Source organism: Ctenopharyngodon idella, chromosome 20 (genome assembly GCF_019924925.1).
Source record: "Ctenopharyngodon idella isolate HZGC_01 chromosome 20, HZGC01, whole genome shotgun sequence".
NCBI lineage: Eukaryota > Metazoa > Chordata > Actinopteri > Cypriniformes > Xenocyprididae > Ctenopharyngodon > Ctenopharyngodon idella.
This window is the reverse complement of record NC_067239.1, coordinates 16,028,962-16,056,839: the sequence shown is the minus strand read 5'-3', so window position 1 is coordinate 16,056,839 and position 27,878 is coordinate 16,028,962. Positions and strand designations below refer to the sequence as shown.

General features: G+C 37.7%; 1 protein-coding gene across 4 annotated transcripts; it reads left to right on the top strand.

Moving 5' to 3' along the window:
* Nucleotides 1-395: 395 nt before the first annotated feature.
* On the top strand, nt 396-27,530 carry slain2 (SLAIN motif family, member 2). Of its 4 annotated transcripts, XM_051874645.1 has the most exons (10): nt 396-1,169; nt 7,741-7,883; nt 16,666-16,836; nt 17,566-17,736; nt 17,940-18,281; nt 18,399-18,539; nt 21,727-21,807; nt 23,698-23,736; nt 24,396-24,603; nt 25,916-27,530. In XM_051874645.1, the coding sequence occupies exons 1-10, from the start codon at nt 697-699 to the stop codon at nt 25,980-25,982; spliced, it is 1,836 nt and encodes a 611-aa protein (XP_051730605.1). In that variant the 5' UTR covers nt 396-696; the 3' UTR covers nt 25,983-27,530. The 4 variants fall into 4 exon arrangements, with proteins under 4 accessions (XP_051730605.1, XP_051730607.1, XP_051730606.1 ...); XM_051874647.1 differs by lacking the exon at nt 21,727-21,807 and having other exon boundaries at nt 397-1,169; XM_051874646.1 differs by lacking the exon at nt 23,698-23,736 and having other exon boundaries at nt 397-1,169.
* The last annotated feature ends 348 nt before the right edge of the window (nt 27,531-27,878 follow it).

The window sequence follows — 27,878 nt, the reverse complement described above, 5'->3', positions numbered from 1 at the left end:
AAGTCATTCAGCTTTAGCAATTTCTATAAATAAAACATTGCTCTGTGTCAAAGACTGTTGTAGTGACTGATGAGACATCCCTTCACAAGGTAAAAATGACAATATTTGTGTCCAAATAGTTTACACTAAAATTGTTATCAGCTGCTATTAAAATGTAGCCATATTCTGACCTGCAAAAATATTTGTACGTATAAATATAATCGTAACGAATAAATGTAATATATAATGCCTTACAAATGTAATTGAGTTAGAGTACAAGTACTCTGTTTCAATAGTGTCCAGGTAAAGTACAAAATCCCCGCAATAATACGTAAGTACAGCACTTAAGTACACGTAGTCGAGTGTGTATTTATCGAGAGGGTTATCAGAGTTAAAGTGCGCGTGCCAGGTTCCAGGGAAGGGTCGCTCCCAAAACGTGCTCGTCCCCGCTGAGACACGTGATGACGTCTCACCTCTAGCTTCTCAAAGATTTCCCAGTTTGCGACTGGCGGACAGTAAAGATGGCGACGGAGCTCACAGTGTATATGAGTACCCGGAGAAGATGACGACGATAAGATTAGTAACTTTCGAGCCGCGGCGTTGACAGTGCTCCCTTTAAAGACCCTGCGACAAAGGCTCGCGAACTTGCTGACTTTGGCGGTAGTTAAACAAACCTAACGGACACAGCCGGGGCGCGGACATATCGTTGCTTTTGCTATGGAGGATATCAACTCAAACATAAACGCGGACTTGGAGGTGCGGAAGCTCCAAGACTTAGTGAAGAAACTCGAGCAGCAGAACGAGCAGCTTCGGAGCCGATCCAGTCTGCTCTCTTCCTCCTCCTCTGGCGGTTTGTCGGGGAACACCAGACCTGTAAGCGCCGGGTATGATTCCCCGGGAGCGGCGGCGGGGCTCGCCGGGTTCACTGGGGTGGGGTTCGGCGGATCAAGGGGTTTTGGTGGGATTTTGGAAAACTCCCGTCTGAGCCCCAGGCGATCATATCACGGCAGCAGTTACGGAGGGGTGTATGATAGTGACAGCGCTTCTTGTGCCGCCTCGAACACGAGTCTCGCGTCTTATTACAACGATTCGCTGGATTTTATCGAAGACGGAGAAACTTCAGTGCTGGATGAGGTGGAGATCCTCGATTTGGAGGATATGGATTGCCTGAACGAAGAGGAGGACAGCTGGTGAGTAAGCTGCCTGGAATAGGTGTTAACCCCGATCAGAGGAATAACCTCCTCACACACACACCCTTCATGTGTTTGACAGGTGCGCGCAGCTGTGTGTATGTGCGTGCAGACGCCACAGAGAATTACGCGCATTTGGAGGAATGCGCTTGATGCATTGTTGCTCCCGTGTCTCTTTGCCTAAGGGCTGGGGTTAGCTTATTCAATGCATTGACTGCAATACGACTGTCATCTTATGATTAGTGTCTTATGTCTGAGCTTTTAGGAGCAACAGTTTGCTGACTGCATGTTTTCAGTTAGCACCACGGCCTGTCTTGCAGTTGCTTCTGACGTGCGAGTCCTTTACATTTGCCCTTCAGCTTATTTTAGTGCTAAGTTGTGCCTTATAAATCCGCTTCATGACAGCCATGGTGCCATGCTTCAGTGATGTCATTAAAATCACACAAATGATTCATTTGCATCTAGATGTCCTTCTGATAAGGCCTCATATATGCTCGAGCAGATCAGCTGCACAAGATGTATATGATTTGATTTTCTGCATGATCTGCATTGTAGCCTATATTGCTGTATTTGTTTTATGGGTAACACTTTACAATAAGGTTCATTAGTTAATGTATTAACATGAACTAACCATGAGCAATACATTTGCTACTGTATTTACTAATCTTCGTTAACGTTAGTTCATGAAAACATAGTTGTTCATAGTTTGTTCATGTTAGTTCACAGTGCATTAACTAATATTAATAAGATTTTAATAATGTATTAGTAAACGTTGAAATTAACATTAACAAAGATTAATAAATGCTGTGTAAGTGCAGTTCATTATTAGTTCATGTTAACTAATGTAGTTAACTAATGAACTAAGTGTTACCGTTTTATGTAGCGTGAACATTACTAGTGCAGTCTGTTTTTTAAAGAAATAAGCAATAAATTAATACTGCTTTTGAGAAATATCCATACAAAAGGTGTGCAATCACATGAGAAACTTTATATGTATATTCTACATGCATGCCATACAATTGACAGTTATTACTGCTAATTATGACAATAATAATGTGATGAAATGACTTTCAGACTGCTCAAGCAAGCACACGCAAACAGCAGTCCAGGGGTGCGTTTCCCGAAAGCATCGTTGGTCAACTATGGTCGTAAGTCCCACTGAACTCTATTGGTAACAACGGAACTTGTGACCATAGTTCGCTTTGGGAAACGCACCCCAGAGTGATGTTGTGGACCAGCATGTGTGTGATCTGTCATTCCAAACAGAACAAGTAAAAGTGGAAGAATGTAATGTCCAAACAAGCAGTCCGTCCTGGAGTGATGAAACAAACTGCGATGACAAACAGTCCAGTCAGGCTCATAGGTGTCTGTTTAAAGTCCAAAACCACTCAAACTGTTGAAATGAATAAGAGCCAGCTAAATGTAAAGAATGTGCATGTAGTTTTGTCACATGTTGGTTTGTCTCACTTCTGATACAACCAAAGTGTTGTTTGTCCCATTTGAAAATAATGATCACTTAAAGGGATAGTTCACCCAAAAATGAAAATGATCCCATGATTTACTCACCCTCAAGCCATCCTAGGTGTATATGACTATCTTCTTTCAGACGAACACAATCAGAGATATATTTAAAAATATCCTGGCTCTACCAAGCTTTATAATGGTAGTGAACGGGGCCTGTTTTGAAGCCTCCCTAAAAAGCATCCATTCATCATAAATATAATCCAGGGGGTTAATAAAGGCCTTCTGAAGCGAAGCGATGGGTTTTTGTAAGAAAATATCCATATTTATAAATATGGATATAAATGAAAATAACTAGCGCTTCCGCCAGACGACCGTACGCATACTACGCAAGTCGACTTGCATCAAATGAGTAATCCTCTGACGCGATGTATGACGCAGGATGTAGGAGTAGCGTAAGCTTAGACGCCTCTTGCAGTTTAAACAAATAGTGCTGGGCAACAAACTCAAGCTTCTATTCTTATATCAAAATCCTCCAACATTTTGCTTTAAAATTTCTCGTTTTAGATTTATAATTTGTGACCGGTGTTTTGTTTTGCTCTATACTCTGAGCTTCCGCTTTCGTCATTATGTCATGCGTCAGGTCAGGGTTTACTCTTCCGCTGCAAATCGATGCGTACGGCCCTCTATCGGAAGCTAGTTATGATTATACTTAATAAAGTTTTAAATATGGATATTTTTCTTACAAAAACCCATCGCTTTGCTTTAGAAGGCCTTTATTTACCCTCTGGAGCCGTATGATGGAGGGATGCATTTTTTGGGGGGCTTCAAAACAGGCCTCCAATTCATTACTATTATAAAGCTTGGAGGAGCAAGGATATTTTTAAATATATCTCAGATTGTGTTCATCTGAAAGAAGATCACTTTGATCACTTAAGCTATAGTTCAAACGTTTGGGCTCGGCACATTTTGTCAAATGATTTTGAAAACAGTCACCAAGGCTGCGTCTGTTTGAGTAAAAAAAACCAGTAAAAATAGTATATTGTGAATGTGAAATATTATTGCAATTTAAAATAACTGTTTTCTATTCTAATGTATTTTAAAAGGTAATTTATTCCTGTGATTTTTCAGCATCATTACTCCAGTCTTCAGTGTCACATGATCGTTCAGAAATCATTCTAATATGCTGATTTGCTGCTCAAGAAACATTTCTTAATATTATTGAAAACAGGTGTGCTGCTTAATATTTTTTTTTAGAAACAGTGAAACATTTTTTATGAACTAAAAAGTTCAAAAGATCAGCATTTATTTGAAATAGGCATATCATAGGCAGTTTTTGATCTTGTGTGGATTGATGTCAGTGTGTAATCCATTGTTTGTGTTTTGCATTAATCAGTGTTTGTGAGATTCTGTGGTTTAGGTCAGTTTACACAGACTCAGAATGCTGTAATCCGGACACTCGATCCTGTTTAGTCAGATATCTTGCTGTGGCAGCAAAATGCTGGAAAATCCCTCCAACAGCTGGAGTCCAGCAGATCAGTGAGCTTAACACCTGTTTACCACTACAAATATTTGGTAGGACAGAAAGTGTACTTGTCAAACCAAACAGGTCAGACATGATTACAGCAAGGATACGTAATTGATTTAATCCTCTTAGTCACAACGATTGCAGGATGAGATCATGTTTGCTTGTATTATTGTAGATTTAATTGTGTTTAAAATCACAAATGATTTCAAACCACACTGTTAGCAAATCTGTTGACAAGATAAGAAGATAATGAGTTTATAATTGTGTTGAATCAGTGAAGTCAGATCTGTGATCTTGTGATGTGAAGACTGTATGTATACCAGGAGATCATCTCAGTTTCTGTCGTATCTCAGGAGAAGGGCTTGCTATGAGAAATGCTCTCTGTCTCTGCATTGCCATCAGTCCTGATAAATAAGTCTGACTCTGGTTCGGTGCCATACCTATAAACAAAATGGTTTGTGTCAGCCTGTTTGACAAACTCCATTAAATCAGTCATTGATTTGAGATATGTGTCCAGAATGCATAGTGCTTAAGTTTGACTCTTTCCGAACTTTGCAATATTCATATACTACCATTTAAAAGTTTGGGGTCTTTTTTAAAAAGTTTAGCTTTTATTCAGCAAGTAGTGATACATTAAACTGATCAAAAGTGACAGTAAAGACCTACTTCCAGCAGGAAAATGCACCACCAGGTCACAAAGAAAACTGTTTGAAACAAGTGCTGTTTTTAACTTTTCAACTTTGTATTCTTCCAAGAATCATGAAAAAAATGTATGAAATATTAAGCATCAAAATTGTTTTCAACATTGGTAATTTATTAATAATATGAAATGTTTCTTGAGCACTAAATCAGCATATTAGAATGATTTCTGAAGGATCATGTGACACTGAATCTGGAGTAACTGCTGAAATTTCAGTTTTGCCATCACAGGAATAAATTACATTTTAAAATAGTAAATTAGAAAACTATGGAAGCTTATTTCCGCCATGAAATAAGAAATAAAAAAGGTAATTGTGACTTTTTATCTCACAATTCTGACTTTTTTTCTCAGAATTGTGATATAAAGTCAGAATTGCGTGATATAAAGTCAGAATTGCAAGTTATAAAGTCAGAATTGTGAGATAAAAACTCGCAATTCTGAGGAAAAACGGCAGAATTGCGAGTTTATATCTTGCAATTCTGACTTCAGAACTTGCAATTGCGAGGAAAAAAAACTCAGAATTGGGAGATAAAAAGTCGCAATTACCTTTTTAATTGGAAACAAGCTTCCATAGAAAGCAGTTCTTTTAAATTGTACAATTTTTAAAAATTATTATTAAAAACATTACTGTTTTTACTGATCAAATAAATGCCTGGTGTACACGAACCAAAACAATTGAACGATACTGTTACGTTGGCCTTTGCTGTTTGATTATTAAATTTATAGCATGTTTGTTACACTACTATTTTGTCCATTGTAATCGATCCCTCTGATACAGTTGGATACTGCAGTCAAATAGGACCACCTACTAGCAACAAGCAATACAGCAACATGGCGATCTCCAGCGATTTAATTGTCAGTGTGAAGGGGGTTAAGACTTGAAGGACATTATAATACAGTTTTCCTTACTGTGTCTGTAAAAAAAAAAAAAAAAAAAAAAAAACTTTTGGTACCACTTGTTACTGTCAGGTGATCCTGAGTAACAGCTGCCTCTGTATGAGACCAGAAAACAAGCGTCATGCAGTGCGGTTATATCTGTTCCCTCTTCATTCACTACTCTCTCTGTTCCCTTCTCATTTCAATTTTATCTTCGCAACAGCTGCTGGTTCACAACCCTCTTACTTTAATACCAGCACTAAATTTAATTTTTTTAAACAGTAACATTCATGTGTTTTGGGATGCTCAACACTATTGATACAAAATCAGGGGTCAATTGACTTGTCGGTGGGTTTTGTGATCACCTGACCACTGACCCCAATCAGCATTTTATAGCACCTTTATATAAGTAGTGCTGGGCGGTATACCGGTTCATATGGTATACCGGTTTCAATTTTGAGACCGATATGTATTTTCCAAAAACCGCCATACCGCGATGAGTGTATAGAGAGCGGACTTCTATTAACTTCATACCCTTCTTACACTTATGGAAACAACTTTATTACACAACAATGAATAACTTAAACTAACTCTCTTTAATACTGCGCATACCATGTAGAGCCATAAGATTTCCACGATGCAGAAAACGGGTGAAATCACAGAATCCAGTCACAAATAGAACTTACTGTATAAAGCGGAACGTCACAGAATTTGGCAATTTGTGGATGAATAAAGCAAAAGTAGGGCTGTACAATGAATCAGATATCGATACGGACTAGTGTCTTTGAATATTAAAGCTTAAAATGACTGCTATTTAAGTCTGAAGTCTGTATGAATGAGTGTCGCATTTTCATTTACTACACATACTGAAGCACGCGTAACGCTCGCAATGATTCAGTGTCCGCTGTCTCACTTACACTACACATGAACTTCATCTGCAGAGCTGCTCAGTCACTTTATGAACATTTCACTGTTTAATTTAATAAAACTATCGACATTTGTCATATCATATACACAGGAAGTCAAACGTCTTCACAACCCTGTCAAAATAAAAGTTCGGTATTGAAATAACAGAAATATACTATTGTACAATCGAGTGTACTTCGATTAATAGAGATGATAATAATAATAATAATAATAATAATCATAGTAATAACACAGTTTATTAAAACACAAACTCAAAGGTCTTCATTGAAATTACAGAAATTGCACAGTAAAAATGTAGCCTACTTATTAATATTATTAATTTAATTAAATAATTAAATTAATTTGATTACATTTTAAACTAAATTGTTAGCTTTATGAACTGATTTGATTACATTTTTAAAAACATTTTTATTTGTCCTTACAATGTTTATATAATATAATCCCTGTACTCCTGACAGTAAAATATGCCAAAAAAAAAAACGTGACATATCGTGAAACCACCAGAATTTAAAAAAAAAAAAAAAAAACGTGATAAAGATTTTTGGTCATACCGCCCAGCACTAATAAGAAGATACAATGCCCACATCTGGATGTGAAGTCATGTACACGAATCAAAAACATACTCAAATGTACTTAAGCTAACTGATAATATCACCCTCTAATATGAACAAATGTTCTCTCCACTACAGCTGTCATATTGAGTCGGTTGTCATATGGCCCATATTTAGCAGATAGTAAACAAGCTTCTAAAAGCTGACCTGAACAGTTCTCCACCAAGCTTTCATGTGGCCCTATTAATTTAGGTCTCAGTGACTAAGCAAAGCTGCCTGCACAGTATTACAGAGTGCAGCTTACACCTTACCTTGAGGATTACAGAAAATTTTAATGGGTTGTTTGCCTGTAGGCATAGCTTAATTTAAAGGGAAATCATATTTTGCTGAATAAGCCACTGTTAATCGAGGCATCTCAAAACTTCACCACTCAGCATGTGTGTTTTTTTTTTTAAATGTTTATGTGCCAGATATGTAATGAGAGTATGTTTATTGCATGTTACTGACCACTAGCTTGTGTTTCTGCAGGTTGTACGAGGCGAAATTGAACAGTCCTCTGCAGAAAGCCTTGAGTCCCATTGTGTGGTGCAGACAGGCTCTGGATAACCCCAGTCCTGATATGGAGTCTGCCAAACGCTCTCTTTTACACAGACTTGACCTTACCATGTCAGGTACCACAAGCACATAATTTTTATTCATGTAATATCTTCAACTGTTGTATTATAAGAAGAGTAAGATGTATCATCAGATGCTTTTGCATTAAAGGAATAGTTCACGCAAAAATAAAAACAATCCCACACCCTCAAGCCATCCTAGGTATACATGACTTTCTTTTTTCAGTTATATTAAATTATATCCTGGCTCTTCCCAGCTTTGTAATGGTATTGAATAGTGCCCGAGTTTTTGGAGCTCCAAATAGCGCATACATCCTTCATAAAAGTAATCCATACGACTCCAGTGGGTTAATAAATGCCTTCTGAAGTGAAGCGTTGGGTTTTTGTTAAGAAAAATATCCATATTTAAAACTTTATAAACCATAATCACTGGCTTCTGGAAATGGTCGTACGTGCGTTCATGAGAGAGTCGAGTTCCGGTGGAAGGATGACCTCTGACCCTATGTAGGACGTATGATGTAGGCGTCGTGTAAGCTTAGGTGAGAAATGACGAATGCGGAAGTGCAGAGGATAGAGCAAAACAAAACACCTGTCATGAATTAGAAGTTTTAAAGAAAAATGTCGGAGGATTTCAGTATAAGAAAAGATGAGCTACATCATACGTCGGGTCAGAGATCATCCTTCTTCCACAACTCACCTCTCTCATGATCGTGTGTACGGCCGTTACCGGAAGCCAGTGATTATGGTTTATAAAGTTTTAATATGGATATATGGATTTGGATATTAAATATGGATATGGATACAAAAACCCATTGCTTCGCTTCAGAAGACATTTATTAACCCACAGGTGTCAAATGGATTACATTTATGATGGATGGATGCACTATTTGGAGCTTTACTATTCACTATTCAATGCCATTACAAAGCTGGGAAGAGCTAGGATATTTTTTTAAATATATTATATCTGATTGTGTTCGGCTGAAAGAAGATACCTAGGATGGCTTGAGGGTGAGTAAATCATGGGATAATTTTTATTTTTGGGTGAACTATTCCTTTTAAGAAAGTTTTAAGTTTGTATTAATATCTGAAATGTATACACTTTTTTCATGTTTTATTTTATTTTATTGCTGGATTGAAACTGTCACACTGTTATTTGGCCATCCCTGTGATTGTCTGTGTTGATTTTATTCAAACCTATCACTTCCTTTTTTTTCAATCTCAGTTCTCTCTCTCTCTCTTTTGCCCTCTACCCATTCATTGAACTCCATTTCTGGCTCTGATTCTCTCCCATCCCCACTTCCTTGCTGTGATCAGTCTGTCACCATGTTTCAACTTGTGGCCTGGTAGTTTACTTGGATAAATCCTTGTACATTCGGCCGTGTTTGTGTGTGTACCATCCGTCCATCTCTCCTCTAATTATAGGTAGAGAAGAGTTATTGCAGATTCCCCTCAGTCTTATTCGTAGTCAGGAAGGCTATTGCTGTTTTTAGTCAGGTATGCTCATGTGACATGTCTTAAATTGAGCAGCTCTCTATAGAAGGGCACTGACTCTCCATGCTTATACTGACATGTGACTGATTTGACTTTTACAACACCCACTGACATACTGTTACATCACACTTTTATGTACTCTTATATTTTACTTATATTGCTTCAATGAGGAAAAGTCTAGAGACGGAGCAAATGATTTTAAGAGTACTTTGAGTGATGGTCTCAAAGATCATTCCTGGCTCATCTCCTACAGTTCACTCTACCGTCACCTTGAGTGACATGGGAATCGTTCCAGAGAACTCCCAATTCATAGATCAGAGTTTTCCATTAAAAGATCCAGTCTGCAGTGGCTGCATTTGATTAACATTTGGAACAGGGCCAGGTGTGAATCACTCTTGTCATTGTGTGAGACAAACTGGTGCATGATGTCATTGTTTTAAGTGGACTCATCGTAATGTCATCATAGAGCAGGCAGCAGAATATCACCCTTTGAATGTTTTTCATCTCCCATTTCCAAGATAAGATGAAGGGAACAATCAGTTCGTTTCTATTAGTTCGGAGTCAGGTTTTTTTTTTTTTTTTTTTTTTTAATTTAATTAATAATCGGCAAAGACATGTGAAAGTGGTCAAAAGTGACAGTAAATACATTTATAATGTTACAAAAAAATATGTTTAAATGCTGTTTGAACTTTCTATTAATCAAAGAATCCTGAGGGGGAAAAAAAGGTATTCCAGTTTGCACAAAAAATATTAAGCAGCACAATGTTTTCTAAAAATTAGAAATGTTTATTAGAATGTATATTAGAATGATTTCTGAAAGGATCATGTAACACTGAAGACTGGAATTACACTTTAAAATGCATTAAAATAGAAAGGAGTTATTTAAAATAGTAATATTTCACAATAATTTTACTGTATTGTTGATGAATAAATGCTGCCTTGATGAGCATAAGAGAATTTTTTTCAAAAACATTAAAAAACCTTACCGACCCTGAACTTTTGAACAGTAATATATAATATTTTTATTTGACACATTACATTTATTTTAGGTAAAATAAGTAATTTAAACCTTTGTCTGCCACAATAATGTTCATTTGATTTAAGCATATCATGTAATTAATTCAATAAAAAAAAAATGTAAACAATTGACAAACCATTTTATTTAGTCTATAAACAACTTGCAAGAGACACTTCAGATGATAATAGAATTAAATTTTGTTACCTCTTCATTTTGTGTCATTTTTCAGAACACTCTCAAATTAAAAAAAAAAAATTCTCATTCACTGCCCCAATTGTGTAAAGCTTATTATTAGCGGGCATGCAGCCCATGCTGACTGTGTAGGGTGTGTATTGCGGTTTCCAGGTTACCTGAGGCATCGCTAATTCCCTAAAGCCATTGCCAAGAGAGAGAAGAGAGCCAGTGCAGATGTATGGGATGCATGTCAAATCTCTATCCTGTTAGGCACACCTTTCAGCTTCTTTGTCTCTCTCTCTCTTATTGCTCGTTTCCTTCTTTTATGCCTCTCTTGTGCCCTTCTCAGAACCAGCTACCCCTGTGGAGTGCATCTGCGTGTATGTGAGAAAGTAAAATAGAGATGGACATGTTTGCACACATTAATGAATTCCATCCAGAAGGCTGAAGAGTCTGACTCAGCACTCTTTAAGCTATATGTGCACTTTGTAAAAAGGCAGTAGACAGCTAGGCAGCTCACTAAGTTTTGAAACAGAGCTTGGACGCAACTGCTGTAAATTTTATAACTTGTGAATAAGCAATTTGGTCATAACAAATTGGTTGTCTTTTGCATTGTAAAACTTACAGACGGCTGATCTATTATGGTATGCCTGCTGTTTGGTGAGTCTGTTTGTCTAGCTATGGTAACTCATTCCAGGGCTTTACACTTCTCTCGGAAATGCAAACAGTTCCATGAGGTTGTAGTCATAACCATGGTTACATAACTCCCTGGACACGAGGACAAAAGGAGAGGCTGAGATGTGATAGTAAGAGTACAAGCGTTTTGACTTAATCACACGTTCCACTGACAGGGAAAAACAAGGTTTCTTTTTTTTTTTCTTATTTGAAGAAACGCCATTGCCAATATTAATTCTGCTACTTAATGAATAAACCATCTGCTTTAATTTAGAGAACAGGACATATGCATATACAAGTTATTTTGATTGAAATAGGATGCTGTCAAAAACTCCTCAAAACTTAAAGGGATAGTTCACCCAAAAATGAAAATTCTTACTCACCCTCAGGTTTTTCCAAACCTGTATACATTTCTTTGTTCTGTTGAACACAAAGAAAGATATTTTGAAAAATGTGGGAAGCTAAACAGTTCTGGGGCACCATTAACTTCCATAGTATTTTTTTTTTTTTTTTTGTCCTACTATGGAAGTCAGTGGTGCCCCATAGTGGCCTGGTTACAAACTTTCTTCAAAATATCTTCCTTTGTGTACAGCAGAACAAATAAATTTATACAGGTTTGGAGCAGTTCAGTGTGCGTTTTGTGTTTTAAAAACAATATAAGGACAGTGTATAAAGAAAGTGTACTATATTAGGAAGTACTATCTATACTCTTGAACATTGTTATGCAGTGATTCAGCAAGTTCAGTACAGTCTTTAGAGCTTCCTATGACTGGGTAGAGCTGAGATTCACTTTCCCCTGAGCCAAGAACATTTATTTCTTGCTCTCTGTGTCTTGTTCTCTAGCTGCAACCTCAACTTGCCCCTGCAATCCAATCCGCTATTGCAATCCTGTTTGGAGTACACTCGGTTTCCCTGTTGATATCTTTCTTTTTGTTCTTTTCTTTTTGTTGTTGTTGTTGCCATATCTTCTTTTCTTCTTTGCCTTTTCCCTTTTCCTCTACAGATCTGTCAGGTCTTATCCTGTACACTTTCAACATCATTGCATTCATTCTGTTTTTCCTCTTCCTTGTCATCTGCGACTCTTCATGCTGCTGTTGCTTTTATGAACTGTTATTTCTCATTGTATCTTAGTGTCTGTGTTTATCCTTAAACAGCCCATGTTGCTATAACCTTTCCTTTCTACAGGACTCTCTCCCACATATACTCTTTCTCTCATCCACCCCCAACCCTGAAAAAAGCTTTCATATGGGCTGATGGACAGCCTCATTTTCATGCAGACTGTCCATTGTGCTGAAAAAGATGTTCTTGACAGACAGTCTAAGTTTCCTGTAATAAGCCCTGCCGTCTTATTGGCCTTATTTAGCCCAGATAAAAAGCACAGTTAGTGAAGCATCTTTTCAATGTCAGAATTATCTCTAGGGTTTAACTTGTCTTCTTGCAGTTTATGGATGTAGTCACCAGAGTTATGACAGATTAGCTGTCCTCATTTCCCCTTCTTCTCTTTCTTGGCTTTTTCTCTCTTAGAGATACACAAAGTCAGTATTAGTCTACTCTGTGTGTTGCACTGCTGGTGGAAAGAGCGTGGATGAGCCAAACCATCTGATGGACTGGAACGTAATGGCCATTGGTTCGCTTCAGCCACATATATGGAGTTAATAACATCTTGAAAGATGGAAAAGGCAGAGAGTATTTCTGTTCTGGCTGAGATGCAGCTTTCCTAGATAAATGTCTATGGTAGCATCAGTTTCAGAAAAACTGTGATCTCTTTACATGTCAGTATGACGTCAAGTCATCTTTACTTATATAGCGCTTACAATATAGATTGTTTCAAAGCAGCTTTACAGTGATAAACAGGAAAATAATGATCAATGATGCAAACAGAATTAAATTCTGCTGCTCTAAAAAAGACTACAGTTATTATTCCGCTTTAGTCCATTAGTGGCAGTTGCACAGAACTTTCAGATTGGTCGTGAAGCAGCCAGAAGTACCCTCTGTTTATTCACCATTGGTAAAATTAATGAGTGCGTGAATATATCTACACAAAGCAAATGACCGACAATATGTTGAAAAGAATAGCTTAGTAGGTTTGGCTATGGCTAATCAATGTAAATAATTATGTAATTATTTAAAATCGCCCATACAGAGAAAATGTTTAAAGATTAACATTTAAAGGATTGGTTCACTTTAAAATGAAAATTACCCCAAGCTTTACTCACCCCCCAAACCATCCTAGCTGTATATGAATTTCTTCTTTCTGATGAACACAATCGGAGTTATATTAATAAATATCCTGATGCATCTAAGCTTTATAATGGCAGTGAACGGGACCAACGAGTATGAAGCTCAAGTGCATCCATCCAAAGCAAAATGTACTCCACATGGCTCCGGGGGGTTAATAAAGGCCTTCTGAAGCGGAGCGATGCGTTTGTGTAAGTAAAATATCTGTATTTAACAAGTTATAAAGTAAAATATCTAGCTTCCGTCAGACCGCCTTTCGTATTCAACTTAAGAAAAAAGCTTAACTGACATGACATCAGTTACACTTTCTTCCTAAGTTAAATACGGAAGCTAGATATTTTACTTTATAACTTGTTAAATATGGATATTTTTCTTACACAAATGCATCGCTTCGCTTCGGAAGGCCTTTATTACACCCTCCCGGAGCCATGTGGAGTACGTTTTGCTTTAGATGGATGCACTTTCTTGAGCTTTATACTCGTTCACTGCCATTATAAAGCTGAGATGCGTCAGGATATTTATTAATATAACTCCGATTGTGTTCATCAGAAAAAAGAAAGTCATATACATCTAGGATGGCTTGAGAGTGAGTAAAGCTTGGGGTAATTTTCATTTTAAAAGTGAACTAATCCTTTAAGTGCAAAAATATTGGTAATCCTTGGTAGTCTAGCTGCAAAAGTTTCCAAAGCTGGAAAGTTGGATCCCAGATTTCTGCATACAGATATGTTTGGAAGTGCATGCAGCTGACTACTAGAAATGATTGACTAATTGTTTGTTGTTTGTCCGAGATTGTGAAAAGATGGCTCGAGTCAGCATTCTGGGTAAGGATGAGCTTTATGTGGACCAGACTTAAAGCCTGTAGTGAAAAGTCTGAAATGTGAGACTAGGTTGTTTCAGGCTAGGTTTTAAGGACACATCTATTTTTGTCTGAAAAACACTCACATGACACACTTTGAGTCAGTTTTAGGTAATGGGTTTTAGACACTTTTGTGTGCCTATGTTGTAATGTATTAACAATCCTCCACCTCGTACATCTAGTATATCTGATGTGTTTTGTTGACTTTTGATGGTAAATGTCCTTGATTCTAATGTCCTTACAGTCTGGTGTTAGTGGCTTACAGCGGTCTCAGCATCACTGATCCGGGCTCTTTGTGTCAATCCTTATTTCTTCTAGTCCCTGCTGAATGAGGACAGACCTCGCTCTTGGCTTCATTTTTAACACATACACACAAACACAGAACTGTCAATAGTCAGAGGTCATCTACACCAGCCCCAATCCAAGACCAGCCATTCTCTGCATTCATCATCACAACTGTGTGCACACGCATCCCTGTTTCAAGCGTTGTGCATGTATGCGTGTAAGCATGGCTGATGGTGTGGTGTTAATGCAGTTCAGTGCCTGATCTGTAAGGAAGTGAGTGGAGAGGGCATGTTGTTGTTTTCTTTGAATAAAGCACACACTGAGTGATGGCAGGAATGGAGAGGAAGAGAGTCGTGAGAGAGCGAGAGAGAGAGAGAGGGTGGATGGATCCATGAAAAGAGGCAAGGAAAGAGTAGGTCTGGGAAAGTGTACTGTAATGACCTCTTGAGCGTCCAGCTGCGCGCGCTCACACACACACTAAAGGCTTAGCATTCAAATATTTACAATATATTCAAGATAGTTGTGCTGCCTGTATAAAACAATGCAACATGCATAAAACTATGATTTTAATGTGTTTTATTACACTAGATTATCATTACATTATTGCGAATTTCGGGGTGATGAGTGAGAGGTGGGTTGTGGGTGGTGGGAGGGCCGGTCGAAATCTCGTTCCAGGGAAGACCCTTATAGGCCCTCCAGGCCTCTTGGCCCACTGTACACAGTCCCCCTTCTCAATCTATATATTTTGAGTTTAAAAAAAATGTGCAAATGTTAATATTCACTCATAAAACTGATACTATGTTTAGTTGACTACATCTTTGCATTTTTAACTAGATATTTTCTTGCAGAGTTTCACACAGCTCATTTTATGGTAGAACAGGGGTGTCCAACCCTGCACCTGGAGGGCTACTGTCCTGCAGAGTTTAGCTCCAACCCTGATCTAACACAATATTAACACAATATATACAATATATAATTTTCTAATAAGTAATTCTGAAGACTTTGCCCAGTTTACCTTGAAGCACCATTCATTGTCAGTACTGTGGATAATCCTTTTTTTATACCCTAAACAGGTAACGTATCTCAGGAGATACAACTCATAAAATCCAAACTACATCACATATTTCAAAAATTCCTTTGGATATGTTTTACTTAAGTCCAGATGATATAAAGTCCAGATGACATGAAATGATTTTTTTGCTGATCATTTTCCAGTCTTGCCTGTTTAAGAGTTAACTTAACATATTTAATATGAATTATTTTTTTTTTAGTTTCATAATTTTCCAGCCCAAACACACACACACACCTAGGATTCAGTGATGAGCAATCATGTGAGAGTATATCCACAGGGAGAACAGCTGAAGTGGCTTCTATTTATGCTCTGCTTTTAAGAGACACAGAACAGTCTCTTTCTTGGCTGATATTCGAACTTCAGATTCTCTAGCCATCGGTGTTGTTAAAGGTTTAACAGCAATACATTCTGACTGCTGCAGCTGAACTAGAGTTTGACCTTATGACTGAATCATAGACCATAGATTCATGGTGCTGCTTTGCTCTACAATGCCTACATTGAGTCTGTGTGTTTGTGTGTGTGTGAGATAGAGAGAGAACTGACTAGATGTTAATGGTGTTGTCATCCACTAGGCTCTTGTGTGTGTGCATATGCATCATTGTACTCTTAGACTGAATAGGCTGCATTGTATGCAATCAACTGCAGTCCACCAGGATGCAGAATGACACTCTGTATTAGACTTGGCCATGCCGTATGCTTAAATTGACTCTCTGAGATGCATAATACACTGTAAACCATATTGTGTATGTCTGCGTAAAAATGCATGCATTAAAACGACATCTGTGTAAGTGTACTTGAGGGGGTGGGATATGACCCTCTGTTGTTTTTGTGGGTTTTTTTTTTTAGAGAATGTCATATAAGTGACCTATTTATTTTTCCTAACGATAACAGCTGGTTTTGTCTTAAATGTTACTTAATGAATAGTGTTTGTTTGAACAAACAAGTTAAGACAGAAACCATAAAATGCTTTCTCTTCATGTTCAACAGGAAGTTCTTTAGTGCCCTTACTATGTTTTGGTTTCTCTTGCAGCAAACAAGCGGAGGAGCCTGTATAACAGTTCCTACAGTCCTCAAGTGGGCTACGGAAGCCCGTATGGCACAAACACGGCAAACAGTCCCTACAGCAGTGGATTCAACTCCCCGTCCTCAACTCCATCTAGAGTGCCTATCGTCAAGCAGCTCGTTCTGCCTGGCAGTGCAGGTAAAGACCTCATTACTCCAAATCTACTCTATTCCACAATGCAACACACTTTCCTTTTCAGAAGTGACAAATTATGTGTATTTTTTTTTGTTTTTGTTTTTTTAACACTATTTTTATTTTTTATTTTATTGTACCTTCTTGACATGGACTGCAAGACAAAATTGAATTAAAAAGCAGATGAAAATGAAAAATTACCATTTTAACATGCTATGTACTAAGTGGTTACAGTGTAGCATACTACTGTTACATATTGTGCATTTTAACATACTACTTAGAAATGGTTTATTAGTCTCAGAAGCTGTACTACAAACGTAGTCACTATGTCACTCATGGATGACTAACAAGTGTGAGATGGGTGAAACAAGTTCTATTTATTCATTTGCAGTTGAGTTTTTAACATTTTACTTTAGTGCGGTACTAATCATTACTTTTTTATGTATTTTTTACTTCACCATTAAAGCACTTTTCTCATTGTTGTTTGGCTGAGAGCTCTTAAAATGTAGTGAATGATGGAATATTTTCTGTTAACATAACCACTGATTAGTATATGCTGCCCAGTATACAGTACGTAGTACACAACTATTTTATTCCTAACAGTCAATATGACTTTAGCAAAAAACACACAACAGTCCAGTGTCTTTATAGATCTTCTCATGAATAACCACAAAGAAACAGTCAAATTTTTATTTTATTTTGGCATTTATGAATGTAAATATGGTGTGTGTGTAGGTCACCAGCGTGGATCGACTGACAGAAACGCACAGGCAGTGAGCCCCCAGTCCTCAGTGGACAGTGAGTTAAGCACATCAGAGATGGACGAAGACTCTGTCGGTTCATCAACCACATATAAACTCAATGACGTCACAGACGTGCAGATACTCGCCCGCATGCAGGAAGAGAGTGAGTGGTAGCTTTTCTCTAACAAGTGCCATTTTGTGTTGCACTGATGTCTCATGTTGCCTTTAAGTCTGTTCTAAGAAGAGTTATTGTTATATATTTGATTATTATGCTGCTGAAGTGGATGATAAACAGTTCTAATAGTGAATAAAAAATGGGGCACTTGGAGATTTAAACTCAAGTGTATCTATGTTTCCCTCTTTTAGGTTTAAGGCAAGAATATGCTGCAACGGCGTCACGTCGTAGCTCTGGTTCATCATGTCAGTCGTTGCGACGAGGAACTCTGAGTGACCAGGAGCTGGACGCACAGAGCCTGGATGATGATGAGGAGGCAGTTCACCATTCCTTCCACACGCCTGTCAACCGCTTCAGCCCCTCCCCTCGGCACTCGCCACGCGTCTCTCCCAGAAACTCGCCCCGATCTCGCTCACCTGCCCGCTCTTTAGAGTACAGCCGCGGATCTCCCCAACCAATCATCAGCCGCCTTCAGCAGCCCCGCCACTCTTTGCAGGGCCACGATACCCAGACCAATGCCATTAAGAATGAAGGTAGATCTTCATCCAGTCACATTACACTTGGTCTATTTCTCTTTAAAACACTGTGAACCTTTTGTACAATGTCTGTTTAAATGTTGGCTTCTCCATCCGTTCTGTCTATGTGGGCAGAAAAATTGAGGCGGAGTCTCCCTAACCTCACACGATCCAGCTCTGGACCGACTGCAGAGCCAGTCAAAAACAGCAGGAGCTGTGAGTCAAACCTGCAAGTGCCAAACGGAGGGTCACCCAGACACCAGAGTCAGTCTGCCAGTGAGTGTACAGACACATCAGTCAGCTCATACATGCACACACACATCACATCATAGGCGCCAATCCCGTGGGTGCTCGAGCGAGATATTCTCCAATCGTTTTATCCAATCAAAAAATGTTTGAGAGAGTAAATACAGACAATTCTGCCATTAGATGTAACATTACAACATAACAACCTGACACAAAAGCTTGTGCTTTCTGTTTTTTTTTTTTTTTTTTTTTTACACAAATTGCATTTTATGTAATTAACTCCAAAATCATTAGGTATATCAGCGAGAGAGCAACTCATGACAACACTCATGGAAAGAATGTGTGTTTTAGTTTGGTTGGTAATCATAGGCTGAGGGTGAACCAACTCCATCTTTGGAACACAAATGAAGATCTTTTTGATGAAATCTGACAGCATTCTGTCCCTCCATAGAATGCATTCACAACTAGAACTTTGACGTTTCAAAAAGTTTATAAAGGGATCGTAAAACGAATCCATTTGAATTGAATGGTTTAGTCCAAAGCTCAAAAACAAAAGCTCAACCGAACCTGAATGACACACGATGACAAACTTCTTCCAGAAGCTCAAACGCGCTGCATAACCAATGAGGTTCATTCTCGTGCGTCAGGTTTGGTTGAGCTTCTGTTTATGTTCGCTGATGTTTATATGTGAATAAAAGCCTAAATTAAATCTGTTCATCATATAAAGCGATCGAGTCTCTTCAGAAAATTTGGACTCAGAAATGTCTCAGATTTAATCAAAAAGATCTTAATTTGGGTTTCGAAGATGAACGAAAGTCTTACAGGTTTGAAACGACACGAGGGTGTCCGTGCTGCAAAACACGTTGTAAATGTAAACCTTTGTCACTCTTTTGAGGGCAAACAAAGATACGCACTGGTTCGTTTGTAAAATCTGTTTCGCCAATATGCTGTTATTATGGAGAAAACTGATCCTTGACCAGCAGTTATGGGCAGTGGTGTGTGTGGGCACCGACCGGCAGAAACATAAATCGGTGCCTATGCATCACATCAACCAACTTTTAACATTCAATAAACAGCACACACACATGCAGTATTTATCGTGAATGTTATTTTGTTCATAAATGTTAATATATGGTAACATTTGACTCTTTTGTGACTGTCAGAGAACTTCTTGGCTGTGGATTCTGTGCTTCTGACACGTTCACGTTGTGCTCTTAACTGCACCACTGGTGTCTTGGCTTGCTGGATGAGGCTCTTTGATCTTCTCACATTCTCTCTTAGATCACATTTTATTGGCATCTTGGCATTCCCTCCAAAAGCCTGACTGACTTTCAAACAAAGACCATGTAAATTACTATTCAAAGCTGATGTTTAATTTTTTAGGGAAAGCTTCAGATGATGGGTCTTGAAGGTGTTTTTAATATGGCACAGGAGCACTAAAGTTTGTCATTTTATTTGTAGGATAAAACTAATTAGGATTAAAAATATACTATTACACTTATGTGATCAGGCTTAAGAAAAAAAGCATATATGTCATTTTTGCCATGGCCGAATTTTATTTATTTATTTATTTTTCCCCAATCACTGGATGAAATAGCTTTTGGCAAGGATTTATCCAATTCTTGAGCAGGAGTTTTGATCTGACATTGTATATAACAGTAAATGTTATATAGTTTAGTGATCCGATACGAGAATTTATAAAAACATTTTAAGTGCTTGTGGTTGTCATCAGTGGTGGAAAGCGGCAGTGGCGACAATGTTCCAGCACACAGCTGTTGGCGTCTTATTTAACACCTTATTTAGCACTAGATCTGTTTTTTAATAATAAAAATAGTATAACATTTGGTTCCATTAAATGATTATTTCACTTCAGAATTGAAATTTCCTGATAATTTACTCACCTCCATGTTATCCAAGATGTTTATGTCTTACTTTCTTCAGTCAAATCGTACGACATCGTTGTTTTACCCTTTTTTGTAAAGGGCGTTTAACATAGTCTTTGTACGTTCACTTTTTAAACACTGGCTCGGTACTTCCGCCTATGTCACACCTGACCTTTCCAATGTGATTACATATTGTGTGGCACATCGCAGAGCGGTGCAAGACGAGCATTTGTGGTTAAAAAGTATATACAACCCGTTGTACCCCAGTGAAGTCCACTATATGGAGAAAAATCCTGGAATGTTTTCCTCATAAAACTTAATTTCTTTTCGACTGAAGAAAGAAAGACATAAACATCTTGGATGACATGGGGGTGAGTAAATTATCAGAATTTTAATTCTGAAGTGATCTAATCCTTAACAGTTCTTCTCACACATGCATTCTATTGGAAATTTTGACAGCAATGTTCTTAATGTCCTTTTTTTTGTGCGTAACCTAATTTAATATTCATGAGCTGACCCATTTCATGACATCAACTACCAGCACGAAAGTGAAAAAAGTGCAGCTGGCACCACCAATTTTTAAAACTTTGACCCCCTATTAAACAGAGCATTGCATGACAGCATACTGAACCATTTTATCCATGCGAGTTCAACAAATAAGAATCTCTCTCTGTCAGTGGTCAGTTAATCTGATTAAGTCTCTCAAACAAGGGTGGAGTAACTCTGGTAATCCCTGGATATAAATGTTTAATAAGTTAAGAATGAATATCCATTTCAGTACCCAGGGGAAAACGGCCATCTCTTAAACAGCACAGACAGAGACATTAGCTTGCTTAAGTGATTTTACACATTGCGCCTTCAGAGTTCTTCAGGCTTCTTCCCCTCCCTTGGTAACATGGACAGTCTTGTTTTATTTCTGTCCTTCCTGCCCAGCATGCTCTGCTTCTTCCCTTCTCTCTCCGCCTTTGTCTCTTCCTCACACCCTTTGTTTTTGGCTGAGGTGCTGGTTGTGTGGATGTAGTTGGATTCACTCTTGGCTTAGTGCTGCTCCTGCCTGTTCTTCACCCGGGCCTTCATTTTTCTCTTGACTGTGGCGCCCTCTGGTGGCTGGTTAGAAGTGGTCTTCTGTCTTAACCATGCATGGCATGGCTCTGCCTTGAATTAAACCCGACCCTGGCTGGCTGTCATTTCCTTGGCGTTCCCTAAACTATTCGGTTAAAGCTGTTTCTAGATCAGGTCTGGTCGGAAGTTAAATGCCTGCAGGTGGAGGTGGACGGCTGAACTCCGATTAGCCTGAATAAAAAAACGTAATGTCTGCTTATTTCTCATCTCAGCGTCGCACCAAAGGCTCTCAGCACCTGCGCGCTCCTCTCCAAAACCAAAAGAGAGACTCCAGAGCCCTACGTCTCTACGAGGTAATGCACTGAGCAGGTCACCCAGACACGGCTAAAGCATTGTGGAGACAAGTTACCAGACAGTGCTGGAAGTATTTTATGGCGTTTTGACACTTTAAATGAACTCAAAATTAGAGTTCAGTTTGGTTGGTGTGGAAGCTGGTTACTGACCTCAGAAATCACATCCAGTTCTGCTTGAAAAGAGGGGTCTGGGTTATGGTTCAAATTGAGTGATTGCTTACATTTTGTTTTGTTTTTTTTCTCCATCCCATGTTTCTATTACAGAAGAATATGTTATTGAATACCAACCTGGTAGGTTTGGAAAAGGTTATAAAGGGGATTTTTAGCTCTGAAACACTTTTGTTGAACTCTTTTAGTGTGAAAGCAATTAGACCTAAATTGAAGAAACAAACCATTATTGATAAATTTAAAAAAAAAAAAAAATATATATATATATATATATATATATATATATATATATATATATATATATATATATATATATTATTATACATATACTCAAACCAAAATTTATTCAGACACCTTGAACATTTCATTCATTATTACAGTTTATTCACTATAGTTAAAAAAAAAAAAAAGTAATAAAATATGACCTCAGAGTTAAACTGTGTCAGAAAAAATTATCTTAATTATGTCAGATAACACTTAAGCAAAACATGGTCAGGTCAAAGTGTCTGAATAATTTTTGGTTGCAAATTTTTTATCAATTTTACTGGTAGTCCACTGTATGAAGAATTTTTGGGTATAATATGTCACAGTTTATTTTGCTATCCTCGCTTACATAAATGAACTATAGTGTCCTGCACCCACTAGTAAAAATATACCAAAAATGTCTAAATAATTTTTGGTTCAAATTTTTATCAATTTTACTGGTAGTCCACTGTATGAAGAATTTTTGGGTATAATATGTCACAGTTTATTTTGCTATCCTCACTTACATAAATGAACTATAGTGTCCTGCACCCACTAGTAAATATACATAAAAAAATGTTGGAATACTTCTTGGTTTGACTGTGTGTGTGTGTGTGTGTGTGTGTGTATGTGTGTGTGTGTGTGTGTGTGTATGTATGTATGTATATATGTGTGTGTGTGTGTGTGTGTGTGTGTATATGTATATATGTGTGTGTGTGTGTATGTATGTATGTGTATGTATATATGTGTGTGTGTGTGTATGTATGTATGTGTATGTATATATGTGTGTGTGTGTGTGTGTTTATATATATATATATATATATATATATATATATATATTTTTTTTTTTTTTTTTTTTTTAAGTCTAACAATAGTTTAGTTATTGTATCAAACTAATTAAAAACAGGTCCAGATATCGGTTATTGGTCACGTAAACATAAAAATAATATATATTGGTCTTAAAAAAGGCCATGTCTGTCAATCAGTCTGCAGTTATAGATGCCATCTCACAACACTGAGACCAGATTTTTTTTTTTAATTATTTGTGCAGGACTGAATTTTGTGTCAGTTTGAATTTTGTTGTATATTGTTTAGGAGTGGCTGATTGGCCTTTTTGTGATTGTGAATGCTGCTGCTTCCTTGCAGTATTACTATATGGTGGTGAGTGATGCTGTGGTTTGCTGTGGGTCTGCCCCCTTTTGGTACAAATGTGCCATGTCTTCTGGTACTTTTTTATTAAATGGAACTGCTCGAAAGTTGTCGCATAACCAAAGGTTCCAGTAGTCTGTGAAGCCACCTGTCACTGCAATTTTATATGCGCACTATATATTTATTTAATGCACTTTGATTGCATTACATAAGGTTGGCCAGACACACTTGCACTTTGAAAAGAAATACATCATGGTAAGAGTCTTAAGCAATTCGACAGCTTTTAGAGTGGATGCAAACCAAACCCTCTCTTTTCCATCTTTTACCCAGTTCCTCTCTCGTGTTGCTTTGGAGAGGAAGCAGATTTCAGTGAGTATATACACTGATGATAATGCAGCTTTTCAGTGCTGTGATTGTGCAAGTGTGCGTGAATGGTAGATTGTGTTTGTTCTGTGATTGTGTTTTGCAACAAGGGGACATTTGCATAACTAGTATTGTGTAAAATGTTTGTGAACAACACTAGTTGATTAAGGCTGTTTTAATCCATCCATTCTTATTGTGTTTTATTTTCTATCAGCTTTATGTTGAATGTCATTAATGCTAGTAAACTTGTGTTCTGTGAATGTGGAAAATGGTCTTCTGCGTGTTACATAGAAGAGTGTTTTTTCAGTTGTGGTGATTTTTAATGTGTAGCTTTATGAATTGGAGTCGTCTAACTGCATTATTTTGGTTTTTAGGGTTGAATCAATCTTTTTTTTTTTATTTTTTTTTTTTTATTATTTGTCATTATATAACCCCATTCCCATTAACTCATGACTGTGGTCTCTTGAATGGCTTGTATCAGGTAGTGTATAGATGGAAGATAAACTACTGAATAAAAGCACTTTCTTTTATTCAGTCTATAATATGTTTTATCTTTTATGAAATATATTTCTGTATAAGTTCTGTTTTTTACATTCCATCTGTTGCCTTTATGCTTTTCTTGTAACTGTCATTCCCACTTATCTTACCGATTTGTTTTCTTCCAGTGCCCTCTTCCAGTAAGTTGCGGACTCCTGCCACCCCGTCTCCCTTGGCTCTCCGTCAGCCCATGAAGGTCGTGTCTAATCATGGTTCAGGCACAGCCACGCCCACACGCTCTATGGCTCCGCCCCGCAGTGGCCTGCCCCGCCCCGCCACCAATGCTGGAGGAGGTTTACCAGTGCCTCGCAGCAAACTGGTCCAGCCAGTGCGCAGGTACTCTCAGGTTCTCATGACCAGTGTTGGGGAAAGTTACTTTTAAAAGTAATGCATTACAATATTGCGTTACTCCCTAAAAAAGTTACTAGTTGTGTTACATAGTTACTTTTTATGGAAAGTAATGCGTTACATTACTTTTGTGTTAAAGACTTAGTTCACCCAAAAATGAAAATGATGTCATTAATTACTCACCCTCATGTCATTCCACACCCGTAAGTCCTTCGTTCATCTTCAGAACACAAATTAAGATATTTTTTATCCGATGGCTCAGTAAGGCTTGCATTGCCAGCAATAACACTCCCTTTTTCAATGCCCATAAAGCTACACGCTCCAAAGCACTGATTCGAAACAAATGATTCGTTAAGCTTCGAAGCTTCATGAAGCAGTGTTTTGAAATCGCCCATCACTAGATGTTGTTGAATAAAGTCGCTATTTTGTTATTTTTGGCACACAAAAAGTATTCTAGTCGCTTTATAATATTAAGGTTGAACCACTGTAGTCACACAAACTGATTTAAATGTTTTTAGTAGCTTTCTGGGCATTGAAAAAGGGAGTGTTATTGCTGGCGATGCAGGCCTTACTGAGCCATTGGATTTTTATCAAAAATATCTTTATTTGTGTTCCGAAGATGAACGAAGGTCTTACGGGTGTGGAACGACACGAGGGTGAGTAATTAATGACAGAATTTTCATTTTTGGGTGAACTAACCCTTTAATTTTTCTCATCAGGGCCGGCCTGTTTGTTTGTTTTTATAACAACAAAAAAGTTCTATTTTTTTTTTGCCAAATGTAAAGGCCCTTTCACACCAAAAGAGAAATTAATAAGCCTCAGGCTGAAGGAAATGCACATTCACGTCTGTACAGTAGAGGGCGCACCGGCGCAGTTAAACAACAAGTCATTTCAGCTGTGCTGCCATTCTGGAATACAGAAGAATAGGATGCAGGAGAAGATGTAAATAAGTAAATGTATTCTCATATTTAATCTCGAACTAGTCTAGATTAACCATCATGTTCTCACAACGCCTCTGCACTTACTTCCGATTTCTCTCAACATGAGGACAGGAGAGCTGTCAGTCAATAAATTGTAAAACAAAGTAACTTGCATTATTTATTTGAAAAAGTAACTCAGATTTTTTGTTGTAAATTCAAAAGTAATGCGTTACTTTACTAGTTACTTGAAAAAAGTAATCTGATCACATAACTCACGTTATTGTAATGTGTTACCCCCAACACTGCTCATGACTCAATACAAACAAATAGTAACCGGCTGAAGTACAACAAACTGAGTGAGTGTGTGGTTTGCTCTGCAGGTCTCTGCCAGCTCCAAGGACGTACAGCGGTATGAGAGACGAGAGCTGGAGAGAAGGCTGCTACTGAGCATGCCCAGAACCAGCAGCAGAAACAAGCTTTCAGTTCAACCAGGCACTTTATAGAGATACGTCTTTAACCCCCACAAATAAGAGACTCATTCTTCCAAACAAAAGATTCTGTCCTCTTTCAGTTGACATTGCGGAGCTCTCATCCCAGCAGGATAAATGTTGAAGGCAAACTGGACGCCACAGAATGCCAAAGAAACAGACTGGGATTCGCCCTCATATAACCAAACGGCACCTGTACTGCAAACGGCTCGAACACAATCCTGCTTGCAAATCCCCCAAAACCCCCCACAGAAGAACATCGAATAACTTGTTTTCTCTGTTATAACATTAATGGCGATCCCTTGTTGAGTATGTGCAAATTGACCTTAACTTTTGGCTCAAGTGGGAAAGGTTTGTACGGCAACACCGAGTCCACATGGCAATTGCATTCTGTCTGAATGTCTTTCATATCTATGTGACCTCTTATTTATTTGAAATCATTATTTAAAATATTTCTTTCAAAGAGTATTCACACAGTATTTGGTCTTTGAAAATATATATATGTATGTATCTTTATTTCTGAATGTCATTGTGAAACCTCAACTGCAAAGCTACGTTTCCAAAGCATTTTAAATGTCAGAATAATGGATGCATTTCAGAGCTTTTGAACAAACGGATTTAGTTTGAGCCTTCAGATACGCAACAGGATTGATGTTTTTGCTCATTTCGAAAGGAAGCATTCACAAGAAACACGAATCAGTAAGAAATTCGAGTCAAATTTCATGAATTGTGTTTGTATGTCACTGGAAAATGGGAAATTCATTGAATATAATTGGGTGATTAATTGGGTGAACCGTTGTGTGGTCAAACTTTGTTCATCGGATGATGTCCCAGTGATAATGTCTCTGTGGCAAGGGTCATAAAAAGTTGTGGTTGTGTGGGTGAAGTGTAGTGCTTATGTACTATTAATTTTGGAATATTCCTGGTCATGTAATTTGTTGTCATTCTCAGAGTGAAATAATTGATAAAAGGCCAAGAATTGAAATGCCGCTTACCGGGGTAACTGAATGGCAATGCCACCTGAACATCTTGCTGCACACTAGCATACTATTGAGATTGCGCAAGTTTGTTTAAAAATGAGTGCCTATAATTTATGAAATTCTGTGATTGCTACAAATGTTATTTTTGGTTTGTGCCAATTGCTTTATTTTGCCAATATTATTTACTTCAGGGTTCTTTGCATTTCTTGCTCAAGTTTTGTTTGATTTTTGTAATTGCTTTGATAACATTTATATTTGCTTTTTTGTAACACAGGTATGTTATAAATGCCCCTTGATATTTATGACTAAATACTATGCGCTGACAAATGAGGCTTATTTATTAAACGGTGAGATGCCTCCGTGTGCTGAGATAGAGTTAGTGGGATGCTTGAGCCTAGTATGGTCATGAATACATGACATAAACATTTTGTGGATTGTTTTTTTGGTAAAGACTTTTATATCTCCACAAACATGATGCTCGGTTTCCCCTGCGTTAAATCATTTCAAATAAAAGTTGAAAAAAGCTGTGCGGTCCGTCACTTATTTGTCCATAATTTATTCATGTGCCAGAACTTCAGTGTCAGAACACATTGTATAGTGTTTGAGTGCTGACCATAGACCACTGAGGAAAATGTTGGGATTGCGATGAATTGATTTTAGGTTGTAGTTATCTGTCTTTCTAATCTAAGGTATTATGAGGTAAGGTAATTTTTCACGAAAAAAATAACATATTGTTGCAATATTTTACCAAAATCAAAATGGTCAAAATCTCATGTTATAAAAGATGAAGTGCTATGCAGGCTATTTAAGACAATATTGGCTGATTACAGTACTTTCTGAAACAACCAGTTCTTTATTTACCATTGTAAGGTCAC